At 37.3% G+C, this 14,182-nt stretch overlaps 1 protein-coding gene across 2 annotated transcripts in view; it reads right to left on the bottom strand.

The window, feature by feature from the left end:
* Positions 1-14,182, bottom strand: part of ANAPC1 (anaphase promoting complex subunit 1) — a 102,052-nt gene that overhangs the window by 76,094 nt on the left and 11,776 nt on the right. Inside the window, exons 10-16 of one of the 2 annotated variants that reach the window (XM_025994353.2) lie at positions 13,887-14,093; positions 11,314-11,409; positions 9,822-9,912; positions 9,667-9,732; positions 5,873-6,007; positions 2,280-2,420; positions 1,476-1,536 (exon numbers count right to left, since the gene is read on the bottom strand). In XM_025994353.2, the coding sequence (XP_025850138.1) occupies positions 1,476-1,536; positions 2,280-2,420; positions 5,873-6,007; positions 9,667-9,732; positions 9,822-9,912; positions 11,314-11,409; positions 13,887-14,093 (797 nt within the window). The remainder of the gene's footprint in view (positions 1-1,475; positions 1,537-2,279; positions 2,421-5,872; positions 6,008-9,666; positions 9,733-9,821; positions 9,913-11,313; positions 11,410-13,886; positions 14,094-14,182) is intronic. The other variant, XM_072767149.1, reaches the window with a different exon arrangement.

Here is a 14,182-nt window from a genome sequence, read left to right as displayed (position 1 = left end):
TGTTCTCAGTGAGTTAACATTCCTGTTAACCAAAACTTTACAACTTTTATTTCTGACACCATTCACTTTTTATTTCTGACACCATATAAATGTTTTACATGCTCTTGTCTCAAATGTATCAGCCAATACTACATAACTGTTACCTTCCTTAATGACTCAGTGCCATTGTACAAATAGCAGTCACAGAGCTACACTGTCAGGCTACTGTCCTAAAGAGGCCTGGGTCTGCTTTTTATAGTAAGTGGTCCCAAACTGCAGTGTTTTTGTATTCTCACATCTTCTCTTTGGAGGATTCTCTTCTTCACTTCCCACTGCCACTGTCACCAGGCCTATCCTCAGCAGCACATCCTTTCTCTCATCAATTTGCTATGTGTGTACACATATAGCAAAGATTAGAGTCAAATAGAATAAATGTTAAAAAACTAAAAAACTAAAAAAAAAAAAAAAAAAAAAAAAAAAAAAAACTAAAAAACTAAGTTTGTCACAGTTGAATCCAAAATAAGTGTAAATCAGATACTGCTTGAGGGGCCAAGGAATGCTTTATACATAAAGGACAGAAATTTATGTGACTTCTATTTGATGAGAGTAAGATTTTTTCCATTTTCATTTATTTTATTTAATCCATTATTTGTTCTTATGTATTTTGTTCAGGCTTATACTTCTAAGGTACATGGCTTTGAAATTATTGGCTAAACACCTTTTAGAAAAGCAAGGTATCTCTATACCTACTCAGAGCATCATTTTACCACACCAAGAAAGATATTTCCTAAAATGGAAAAGTCATTCTACCCTACTTATCAAATTCCAGAAATCACACAATCTACCAATGCTTTGCTTTGCCACTTAGATTTTGAAACCAATAGATGTTGTGAATTTCCTTATACATTCTTAACTTACTACAATTGTTGACAAATCTTTTCAAATTAAAGTTTTCTTTACTATTCTCTATTCAGAAATATTTTCCACCTAGTATTTCCCAAATTGTTTCAATAATTTCAGCAGACTCTAATTTTATTGAAATACACCTGATTTGTATTTTGGCTGCAATATTAAGTTTTATTCAATTAAGGCAATTATGTTAATTTCTCAATTTATCTAACAATTGAGAGATTCATTGTATGATTAAAACCTATCACATATGCCAAAAACTATTTTAGTTGCGTAGGCTTCCTTGTTTCTCAGATTTTCTTGCAAGAGGCATGTCCATATATTTTGATCTCACCGCACAGCATTCTTCAACATAAGATATCTCAGGGAAACAGAACTAGCATATCTTCCAAGTATACGCCTAGCCTTTGAGCACACATGGAGTAGACAATAAAAAGAGCTCCCCAGCTCTTCACAGCCTCTCTGCAATCCCATGGCTTCAAATACAACAGATTTTTTAAAATCCCAATTACTACTGTAAATCAGCAAATAGCACAAATCTTAACAATCTGAGAATAAATGGAAGTGAGGTCTGACCTCAATCATACCTAATTCAGAGGTGGCAATTTCAGGAATAGTGATCCTAACCATGGACCCATTACTCAATTCCTAAGGAAAAGAATGGAAATAAACAAGAGCAAGTAAACAGAATTTGTGCATTTTAAGTCTTTGAATGTCTTAAAAATGGCTAGGCTTTACAAGACTGTCTGTCAAAGCAAAATTCAATAAAATAAATGAAAAACAATTATTTTTCAACTGGAACTAAATACTTTCAAATTTCAGAAACTATAAATGTGCTTATTTAAAAAAAATTTCCAAAAGTTGTTTTAATGAATGTCTAATTTTTATACAGACACAAAGAGTCACCAGCACTAAAAAAGATTAACTTCTAATGAAAAGAGAAAATTCTGTCAATATGAAATTCAACTATAACAAGATTTGTTTTCAGTAATTTTTTAATAATAAAGCAACTGTAGAAAAGTTAAGCACAATTAGGGGGAGCCTAGGTGGCTCAGCCAGTTAAGCATCTGCTTTGGCTCAGGTCATAGTCCCGGGGTCCTGGGATGGAGCTCTATGTTGGACTCTGTTCAGCAGGGAGCTTGCTTCTCCCTTTCCCTCTACCCTTCCCTTTTGTTTGTGCTGGCACGCTGCTCTCTCTCTCAAATTAATAAATAAAACCTTTTTTAAAAATTTTCTAAAGTAAAATAGTACCTAAAAAATGACACATTGCAAGAGATTTTAAAAATCATGAAAAATATTTTTCATTTTTCAGACAAATTCTGCATTCTGACAAATTTGATAGTCATATTTCTTAGAGAACTACCTTATCTTTTAAAAATAAATATACTTACCAGAGTTACTCTGTTACAGACAGGGTCTCTTATAGAATGAATATAAGTTCCAAGCTGCTGAAAAGTACAATCCTCATTATAGAGAGAATCATGAAGTTTTGAAGAATCCCTCAGTTCTGGAACTGGGGAGAACAGAACCACCTGTAAGAAGTCATATATACAACACATATGAAATATTTTTTGATGAATTATGGTTAAAGAAATCTCTTTTTGTACATAATCTAACAACTGTACGTAATGATTTAAAATCATTCTTCTCTGGATGTGATGAAGTACCTTACAGCAGACCAAGACCCTCACCTAAAGCAACTAGAAGAGGCCAGTAATATAGCAAAACCTCTGATCAATAGCACTGGAGAGCCATGGAACAACCTAAACCCGTGGGGCCAAGATCTAGGAGAGAAAGAAGGGCGTCATAGGGAGGTGGCCGGAAATTCTTACACTGCTTTTCCTGATCTTGGCATGTGCAATATTTGATGGGGATTTGGAAGGGAACATGGATACACTGAGTGTACAAGGAAAGCCAACGTTAAGAGGAAGAAGACAACCGGCAATCTTACAGAGCTAGACACATAAACTATAACTTCAGGCAGCCAAGGTAGAGAGGATCTTAAGACCCCAGAGAAAGGAGAGTAATGAGAAAGAAAAGAAACAAGAAAACAAGATTAAGATAAGCACATAGTGGTATTTCCCCCATAGGCAATTGTTATGTTCTGAAAACATGAGAACATTTACGAGCTTGACTGTAGATATGCAAACAAAAAACTTAAATGATCTTAGTTACTATTTACATGTAGATGCTTCCAGTTTTAGATCCAGTCCTAACCACTGACTCTTTCTGTATTCCCAAATTCAAATTATAGGGCATCTCTTAAGTAAATATCTTGTCGACATTGCCAGCCCATCAAGTATAAGATTATTTATTATGTTTTAGCTTCACCTCCCACAGATGCCACAAAAAACTGAGCTCCACTGGTCCTGAATCTTAGTTGCACAATCAACCAGAAGCATAGAAAGCCACTGGCCAATGTGTAATACTATAATCTTGTGATCCCATGGCTACCAGAGATATTAACCATTCCTGGGTTAATGGAATTCCAAAAAGGTTAGGAACCATTTTACATTTTAAAGCACAAAAATTCTTCCAAATTACACAAAACCCTGACACTTCTCCAGCTCCCATTTGAAAGTTCTTCAAATGTCCTGACTTAAAGGGAAAGAACTCAATGCTGCACATATTTAAAAAATAAAACCAGGGCCTAGACACTGATCAATACAATCAACTGCTTGCACCAATCTCCACTTTCAACTTCCCCTCAACATCTGCACTCAAATGTCTCAAATACAGAACTCTTTTCTCCAGGATTCCTAACTTGGTATGCATGGGTATCCACCTAGCTTGCTCAAGAACTCTGAGCCTTGTTACCCACACTTCTTTCTACCAGCACAGCACAAAATCAATCAGCTACAGACTCTGCCATTTCCAATTCTCCAGACCTCTCGTGTCATTCCCCTCCTTTCCAATTTGTTGCCATAACTCAGATCCCCTTCGCATCTCTTGAATTAACACAGAAAACACTTGGAATCTCTTAGGTCTAAGTCCCAAGACATACATCTAAAACACAGAGCCTGAGCGGCCCCGGTGGCACAGCGGCTTATTAGCGCCACCTGCAGCCTGAGGTGTGATCCTGGGGACCCGGGATCCAGTCCCATGTCAAGCTCCCTGCATGGAGCCTGCTTCTCCCTCTGCCTGTGTCTGTGTCTCTCATGAATAAATAAATAAATCTTTGAAAAATAAAAAATAAAAAAATAAATAAAACACAGAGCCTAGCATTTGTAACTCCAACCTCAAAATCCTGTAATGTTCTGGTGATAGCATTTAGAATAAAAACCTTTTCATCCTCTCTGCCTTTAAGAACATGTTAGTAAGAGTATAAATCCCAGCTCTAACACTTACTAGCTATATGACTTTAGACAAGTAACCTTCTTATACCTCCATGTACCCATTCATAAAATGGGGAGCAGTATCTTCCCAACAAAGCCATTCTAAGGGATTAAATGAGTTAATACAAATGAAACACTTGGAATAGTGCCTAGCACATAGAAAACATTCAAAAACAAGATATTGTCAACGATTCCCTGCCCTGTCCCACCCAACAGGCTACTTGTACTTTTACAAGCGTTCATTCACTCCACAACCTTGAGTCTTATATGCTACAAAATGGTAATATAAATATGCGTAAGAAATGTTCTGTACTTACCTGCTTACCTCCTCTCTGCCCCAAATCCCCCTTTCTATCTACAGACAGCCTACTATCCTGAAGGTCTACACCAAGTCAGACAAGCCCCTCAGACATGAGCCTCTGGTTCTGCTACATCAACCCATCAGGATATATCTTCCTATCAGTGGATCTGCTGTGGTACTCTCTGTTCCTCATTCATAAGTCTTAACAGTCTATCTTAAATTATAACTTCTCATGTAGACAATACATCTGTTCCACCCAAATCAATTAGGAAATTCCTAGATGAAAAAGAATGTATCATTCTCATCTCTGTAATACCTTACACATCACAAGGGAGGTCAATACATTCACTGAACCATTTGTTTTGAAAATATGTATACCCTACAAGTATTAGCTAACTTCCAACTCTGTCATTTTTTAAATATTTATTTGTTTGTTTGTTTATTATAGACAGAGAGAGAGGCAGAGACACAGGAGGAGGGAGAAGCAGGCTCCATGCTGGGAGCCCAACGTGGGACTCGATCCCGGGACCCCAGGATCAAACCCTGGGCCAAAGGCAGGCACCAAACCGCTGAGCCACCCAGCGATCCCCCAATTCTGTCATTTTTAAAACAGAAAAGAGTTAACCATGGGAAGAACTAATATTTGAACCAAACTTCTTTAAAACACTAATACATTTTTAAAATTTTACTTACTTTATTTTTTATTTCTTTATTTAAATTAAATTAACATATAGTACGTTATTAATTTCAGAAAGAGTTTAGTGATTCATCAATCTTATATAATACCCAGTGCTCATTATATTATGTGCCCTCTTTAAGTCCATCACCCAGGTTCCCAACCGCCCCAACCCCCTCCCCTCCACCAATCTTCCTTTTGTTTCCTATGATTAAGAGTTTCTAGGGGCAGCCTAGGTGGCTCAGTGGTTTAGTGCCACCTTCAGCCCAGAGCATGATCCTGGAAACCCGAGATAGAGTCCCATATCGGGCTTCCTGTGTGGAGCCTGCTTCTCCCTCCGCCTGTGTCTCTGCCTCTCTCTCTCTGTGTCTCTCGTGAATAAATAAAATCTTTCTTAAAAAAAAAAAAAAAAAAAAAAAGAGTCTCTAATTTTGGGGCCCCCTGATGGCTTAGTTGATTAAGGTCTGCCTTCGGCTTGGGTCATGATCCCAGGGTCCTGGGATGGAGCCCCACATTGGCCTCCTGGCTCAATGGAGAGCCTGCTTCTTGCTCTGCCCCTCCCCACTGCTCATGTTCTCTATCCTCTTGCTTGCTATCTCAAATAAATAAAATCTAAAAAAAAAAAAAAAAAAAGTCTCTATTTTTTTTGACAATACCTAATTCATTACTCACCTCATCCAAGGATCCAAGTAGTTTACTAAGAGGTTTAGGAGTACTGACACTGTCAAGTGGAGTGCTGGGCCGAGGCATCGTGTTAGACATTGTTAGGGAAGGAGCTGGCAGTCCAGGAATAAAAACCTTTCCCACCTTTAAGCAATACAAAGATGCAGAAAAAAATATTGGCTTTAATGTATCATAACCTTAAATAAAATGTTATGGCACATAAGCATTAATTTCTTTTGATATTTCAAATTTTAAATAAGCTTTGAAATATTCCAAACACATCTAAAAAACGAAAAGAATTAAAATTTTATTAATTCCAACCATACAACTACAAATGTCTTGGTATAATTTCTCTTGGTTTGATTCCTTCTCTTCATTACTAAAGACTTATTTCTGGCAGGAAAGTAGGTGAATGCTAATACAGTCAGAACATTATACAAAATTCCATGTATCATGCGTTTTCCTACCATATTAGTGGTAAAAACAGCAGAGACATTAAGCTTTCAGAGACTATAAGCAACAATCTTTTTAACAATATCTCCAGACAGAGAGAATGAACATCAATTACCTTCACGGGGCTAAAAAAAAATAAATAAATGAGACTGACTGATGCTCCAGAAATTAAATCCCAATATAATCCAAACTGCTCTTGAGCTCATAATCTGCCTTCTTCCCTCATAAACTCTCAAATATTTCTTCCTCAAGAAACGTTATATAAATTCTTCATTAAAAGAGGGAGTTGACAACCCATGCTAACCACCCCTTATTTTGGCTATCTGTGGGGTCTTCAGGAGAAACACAACAAAGGTTCACACCCACACAAGCTGAAAACTCCCGAGAAGACTCAAAGGAAATATTCAGAACTCAAGTGAAATTCTAACAAAATCCGTATTTATGTCCATATACTACCCAAAAGCTAATAAAATTACAAAAGTTACCCAAATAAAATCCTCAGGATTAGAAAACAAAATGAGAGAGAGAACCAGTATATATAAAGTTCTTAAAAAGCTACAGAGACCTCCAGTTAACGAAAATATGGAGTAAGTACATCTCATTCTATTCCTCCCACTATTTACAATAGAATCTGTACAGATTTTATAATGCAATGCAAGACTCTGAAAGGTGAGGAAAAGAAGACACTGGCTAGGGACACGAGAACCAAGAATGAACCTATGAAGAATTCCCTAGGTGTTTTTGTTTCTTTCACTTTTCCGTAACAGGCCTTGAGCTCTCAAAGGGCCTGCAACCCAGAAATGGCCACAGGTACAAACCAAGAGAAACTCTGCTCTTCTTTTTATCTTTGACAGAGAGAGGGAACATGTGTGCACGTGTGCACATAAGCACAAGCAGGGAGAGCAGCAGCCAGAAGACAGATAGAAGCAGGCTCCCTGAGGAGGAGGGAGCCTGATGCAGGGCTTGATCCCAGGGCCCTGAGATCATGATCTGAGCCAAAGGCAGACACTTAACCAACTGAGCCACTCAGATGCCCCGGAAACCTTGTTCTTTTTAGACAAAGTGCAGAAAAAGAGGAACCAAGCAAGACAAACATCTTCACCATACCTGCCCCATTCCAGGAAACACTAAGAAAAAAAAAGCCATAGTCCTCAGTTTCCTCTGGAGCTATAGTCTGGAAACTACAGGCAGAGTTCTATCATTCCCCTTTTGAGAAGTAGGTGGCATCCCTCCCTAGGCATAGGGACTGTGGGCCAACCTTGTTTTGCACAGCTGCCCGGCAGTAACTAGGTGGTATCTCCTCCCCTCATCAGGCACTGCAGGTACAAAGACTATGGACAGAGTGCTGCTCTTTTCATTGCGAAGAGGCAGCGCCTCTAAACCTCCCAATGGTAGGGAGGGGGAGGAACACGGTCTTTCATCCTTACTCTAAAATAATAAGGCAGCATACCTCTCCCCTTCTAACCTCCACAGAAATTATTGGTGGAGTACTGTGTTCCACCCCCACCATGCAATAACAAGGCAGTAACCCCCCCCCCCCGTCCCATTTAGGGAGTGAGATGAAGAATAGAAAGGAAGTAAGTAGAGAAAAGGATTTCTTAAATATGTGTATAAAATCCTGGGCAGGCCTCTTGAGTGAGCCGTGTTGAAACTGACCAACAATGACACAGTAAAAGATCTGAGAACTAAATACTGATCTGTAACACCATTCAGTTCTCAGGCTGGCCTCTGGGTAGCACAAAAGTTGGGTCAGACCACAATCTCATTAAGAGAGCAGACAAAAAAACAAACAAACAAACAAAAAAATAGGCCCCAGAAATACTGCTCTCCTTGGCCAAAAAAGTCAGGAAAGGAATAGCCTAACAAGATAAAAAACTTTGAGGCAGTAAGCAACCTACTCCAGACAAACACCATGGGAACAATTGTGTCCCATCTCTCAGTCATGTCAGCAAAGGCCAAGTGGGGTGCCTAGACTTCCATTCTCACCTGGCTTTAAAGAGAAGCCAATGTGGGGGGAGAAAAAGAAGAAAAAAAAATAGTAATATAGATTCACAAGAATGTAAAGCAGTACTCAGAACTCTCATACTCTGCTGGAGATAAGGAGTAAGGGGAGATGTTGTAAACTGGTACAACCTACACCTTGGAGGACAATTTGGCCCATGAATATGCATATACTCTGAAGGTTAAGAGACACGTGTAAGAATTTTTTTTAAAGTGTTACTAGAGGAAATAGCAGAAGTAAAATAAATACCCCCAGTGATGACAAAACAGTAAAAGTTTGGTATAACCATACAATAGACTACTGCATAACAGTGAATGAGTAAACAGCTACATGTGGACATAGGTAAATCTAAAAATAGTAATAATGTTGAAGAAAATAATGACATCTGGAGAAGACTAGATGGTATGATTTCCTTTATATAAAAATTCAAATTTAAGGAAAACTAAAAAATTTACTTCTCAGTAAAACATGTTGTACATTGCAAAAAAGATTTACTGCAAAAAAGTCAGAATTGTGTCTATCCAGGGGGAGGCAAGGAGATGAGGATGCAGTAAGGAAACAACACTCTGCAGACTATAAAGATACTGACAATGTTCTAGTTCTTAATCTGGACAGTAGTCATAGGAAGGAGCACTCCATTAGCCTTCAAATTATGTGTGCGTATGTGTGTATTTAAATTTCATAGTTTAAATCTTTAAAATTTACGTAATTATGTATGTAAATTTCACAACTGTTAAAAAATATATATGGCTGGAGATCCCTGGATGTCTCAGCAGTTTAGCGCCTGCCTTTGGCCCAGGGCGCGACCCTGGAGTTCCAGGATCAAGTCCCGCGTCGGGCTCCCAGCATGAAGCCTGCTTCTCCCTCCTCCTGTGTCTCTGCCTCTCTCTCTCTCTCTCTATGTCTATCCTAAACAAATAAATAAATCTTAAAAAAAAAAAATATATATATATATATATATACATATATATATATGGCCACTATATTACACATTTAATGAAACTTCACAAAAACTTTTGGAGACCTAACAAAGCTACCCATACATCAATTTCAAAACTACATTATTTATAAAACTTCAGGTTAAATTATTTTTAATTTTTTTTTTAATAATCTACCTATACTCATTATGGTTCCCCAGCTGTGCCAGATTCATAGCACCAATCCATAATAGCGGTGTGTCTTAGGTTTCCACATTGGGACCAACCTTAATTGGAGACTTCATTTTCAACTCTTAGAAAAATCTGCTAAATCCTACACCCAGGTGGTCACTAATATTAAACTAAATTAACATTAAAAAATAATCAAGGAATTGGTCCTACAAAAGGATGAAATGCTATTTATTACTTACCCGAACCACTCCTGTGTACAGCACCAGGTTTCCACTGCCTTCAAGGACCAGCATGGTATCTATCTTCTGAGAGAAACAAAAATTTTATTTGCCAATCTGTGCAAATCATAAAACATAGTAATTTTCAACTTTTCAAGAAATGTGCTTGCATTTACCTCCACTGGCGCTGCATCCTTTGCATGTATATTGGTGATGGAGCCAAAGATGAGCTGAGTTTTATCATTACTCTCTTGAAACTTTACACAGCTAAATTTTAAAATAAAAAGAGAAACAAACTACTGATATGTGCAACAACTTACAGTGATCTCAAAGGTATTATGCTGACTGGGAAAAGCCAATTTTGAAAGGTTACATACTGTTATGATTCCATCTATGTAACATTTTCAAAAGACAAAATCACAGAAATGGAGAACAGATTAGTGGTCGCTAGGGGTTAGGGATGAGGGTGGGTAGGTATGGTGTATAGGACTACAAAGGAGTAGCATGAGGGACATCTTTGAGGTAATAAAGAAGTTCTGTATCTTGACTATTATGTTAGCAGAAATCTACATGTGAGAAAACCTCATGGAATCACATAAAAACACAAATGAGTACACATAAAACTGATGAAATCTGAATAAGGTATGTGGATTCTACTTATGTCAATTTCCATGTTTTGATAATGTACTATAATTATATAAGATGTTACCTCGGGAGATAAATAGTGCATGGTACATAGGACCGCCCCCCCCCTACTATTTTGCAACTGCCTATGTTTTAAAATTATTTCAAAATAAAAAGGTAAATAAGTGGATAAAAGATCTTAATTCACATTTTTACCTAAAAAGATAAATGGCCAATAAAAACATGAAAAGATGCTCAACATCTTAATCATTAGGGAAATGCAAATTCATATCCACTAGAAATAGCTACAAAGAGATGACAACACAATAAAGAAACTGGAACCCTCACAGATTTCTGGTGGGAATATAAAAGGATGCAGCCTATTTGGAAAAGTTTGGCAATTTCTTAAAAAGTTAAACATGAATTTAGTGTTCAATGCAACAATTCCACTACTAGATATCTCAAGAAAAAAGTAATCATGTATATTCAGACAAAAGACTTCTGCTCCAGTGTTCACAGGGCCATAATTCACAATAATCAAAAAGTGGAAATAAACCAAATTCCATCAACAGATGAATGGATAAATATATAAAGTGATGTATGTATCTACATAATGGACTACCTCAAGAGAAATAAAATATTCATACATATTACAACATGGTGGATCCTAAAAAACATTACGCTAAGTGAAAGAAACTAGCCACAAAAAAACTACATTTTGTATGATTCCATAAAACCACCAGAAAAGGCAAATATACTATGCAGAAAACCTACAGAGTGGCTACCTGAGGCTGGAAATCAGAAGAGAGACTGACTGTAAATCAAACACAAGGGATCTTTTTAGGATAGAAAAGTTATAAAACCAGATTGTACTGATGGTTGCATTAACTCTGTAATTTTACTAAAATCATTTAACTATACACTTAAAATATGTTAATTTTTTGGTATGTAAATTACTTCAATAAAGCTACTTAAGTCAAAAAAAGAATAAGCAGCCCTAAGTTTATTTACAAAGAATCAGGGGAAGTATATGCACGCACTTACCGTAACTGGAGTTCAGACTCCACTAAAAAGCACAAAAACTTCTGCCCACATAGGTCAGATGTAATAAACACTTTTGAGGCCTGTGAATTTTTCTCTCTGTAGTAGATACATTAATAAAATAACTGTCAACACTGGTTCCAAAATCTGCCATCGTTAACTACTGATGAAAATATCTTGCAAGAAATCTTAAAACGACTTGGACCAAGCAGTAACACTGAAGACCCCACAACACTTCTAAGATTGGAATTTTCTGATCTCTAAGATTCCTTCTAGTTCTTTGATTCTGAGAAGTCCATTTCACAGCTTTTCTGGGAATATATTATAATAAGTTTAATCATTATCAATGATCTTTTTAATTCCATATAATTAAAGTTACCTACCGCTAAAGCTGCAAACCTGAATTCCTATCCCTTAAAGGGTGTAAGAATTCACATTTCTTATAACGTCACCTCCACCCTAACCTAACCAACCTCTCTCTCTCAGATTAGGCTCTACTTTATCCCTCTTTTTGGAAATCATATCTCTAATTTCCAAAGATTTCCTTCTGGAGTGATACAGAAGACCATAATTCTGTAAAATAAGGATCTGCAATATATTCAATTTAGCAAGAAATATTTAAAGACAAATGATTTTTAAATATAAGGAAATTTTTATTTATGAGGAACAAAAACAGAGAAGCTACTTCAACACTGTATTCAGAGCTTTACTTTCCTCCAACTATACCTATCCCCTAACAACATACATTTGCCTTCTGCATCACAGAGAAAACTGGACTTGAGCCCAACCTCTTCCCTATGTATCTAATAACCACCACTGACTTTCATCTTTCTCCCCAAGGCTAATCTCTCCACTTGTGCTCCTTTCTGGTTCCTAGTTCTATCAGTCATTTCCTCTCTCCTGTATTTTCAATGCTTTCCCTACTTTGGATATAGTCCTTGCAGCCTACTCTCTCATATTAAGATAAAAATCTTAAAATATGAAGATGGATTGAATAATAAATGATATAAAGTACTGTTAACTGGCTAGGTATAAAAATGGCCTTGTGGTAAGATGTTCTTACATTTTAGAGATACATGCCAAGATATTTAGTCTCAAAGACTAATTTTCTCTAATGTAATTCAGCAAGAAAATTCTCCCTTGACCCTGAGACTCCCTCTAGTTTGTTTCCTCATGCCCATTCAAAGGCAATCCTTAAGATAATCTGTATGTCAATGTTCACTTCCTCATTCCCCATTCACTTCTTCCACCCCATTCCACTTCACAGCCCCTCTCCAAGTGCTCTGGCCAAGGTCACCAGTGAACTCACTGCCACCTACGTACCACCTCCCTGAGCTCATCGCTTAGTGCCACCCCCATCAGCACCTGGTAATACTGGCAGCTTTCTTTTTGAAAGGCTCTCTTTTCCAGTGTTCCATGACACTTCTGCTGCTTCTCCCACTTGACCTCTCCAGCTTTGTCTCTTTTTCCCTTTTTACCCCCAAAATCTTAAGTTTCCAAGACTTTAGTCTCTAGCATTCTTCTGACTCACAACCACCAGATCAATTATTTGGAGGACTCAGATCCCCTATGAGAATCTAATGAATGTTAAAACCCTCTCCTTAGGAAAAGTCCTATACATCACACGTGCACAAGATTACTATATAATGCTACGTTACTGGAACCTCTGCCAACTGCAAACTCATCCAGAGGCCTTCCAGGAAACCAACATCTACACACTCTTTGACTTCCAATCTACCTCTCTTGCCCAAATCACCACTTATAAGCCAACAATTCCCACATTTATTGCTCTGCTCTTTCCTCTGAGTTTATGACCCATACATATAAAGCACCCTCTTAACAGCCCTTATCATATACAGCAGCCCTAAAGGGCAATCTTTCTCTCAAGCCTCCCCTTTCTCAAACCTTGCCCTTCCTTCCAGCATAAGCAGAGAGTATTTGCACATATTACACACTCATACTTCTGAACTTCTGATCGCCCTGCCTACTGTGCTCTTCTTCCCTTTATTCCCCAACAAATACCTATTCATCTTCCCAAGACCCTATCAGTAAAGTAGGCAGTGCCTCTGTGTCACCATCCTTCAGCTGTCTCTTTTTCAGGAGAGGAACACCTATTAACCCACAGCCACTATCACACACACTGGAATTGGCTGAATTAATGAATGATCAAAGAGAAAATAATAGGAGAAAGGCCACACAGAACAGAGATCTGAGCTGCATTTCCCAAAAACAGCTGACACTCAACTAACATAAAGATAAAACTTTTTAAAAATACTAGAAAATCCCAAGTTTCTTAATATACAGAAATTAGTTGTTTCTCCCTAAAACATCAAACACCTCAAATCTGAGAGATTTTTACTACTAAGGAAGAAATAAGAAATGATAAGAGAATACTTTTATAATCACTTTAATATCATTAATATCCTCTATTGAAACTAAGGTAGCCTTAATATTTATCTGTTTTTATATAATTAGTTATATTAAAAGATTAAAAGGAAACCTTAAGTAAAACACTAAATATTTTCTAAGACTTTTACCCACATTTTTCTTCGAATATAAAAATATATATCCCAAACCTTATATTAGTAATCGTTTCTGTCCATAAATGGTCAATACAAAGTTCAGGAACAATTGGCTCTGTTTCTGGTGCAAGGAAGGAGCCATTAGAGCTATTTGGAGAGTGGGAAATACTATGTCTCTTTGGAGACTGATTATGGCTTGAAAGGTTGAACCTCTGCACCCCTGAAAAAGAGTGCACTCCTAAGGCAGGAGAATGAGCACGACTGCAAAACAAACAGAGAAAGAGCATCACAATTAACAAGGCAGACTGATGGAACATACTTTGCAATCACAATTTCTAAAACTCTAGGTA

This window comes from Vulpes vulpes, chromosome 8 (assembly GCF_048418805.1).
Source record: "Vulpes vulpes isolate BD-2025 chromosome 8, VulVul3, whole genome shotgun sequence".
In the NCBI taxonomy this organism is placed as follows: domain Eukaryota; kingdom Metazoa; phylum Chordata; class Mammalia; order Carnivora; family Canidae; genus Vulpes; species Vulpes vulpes.
This window is presented reverse-complemented; position numbering and strand designations above follow the sequence as displayed.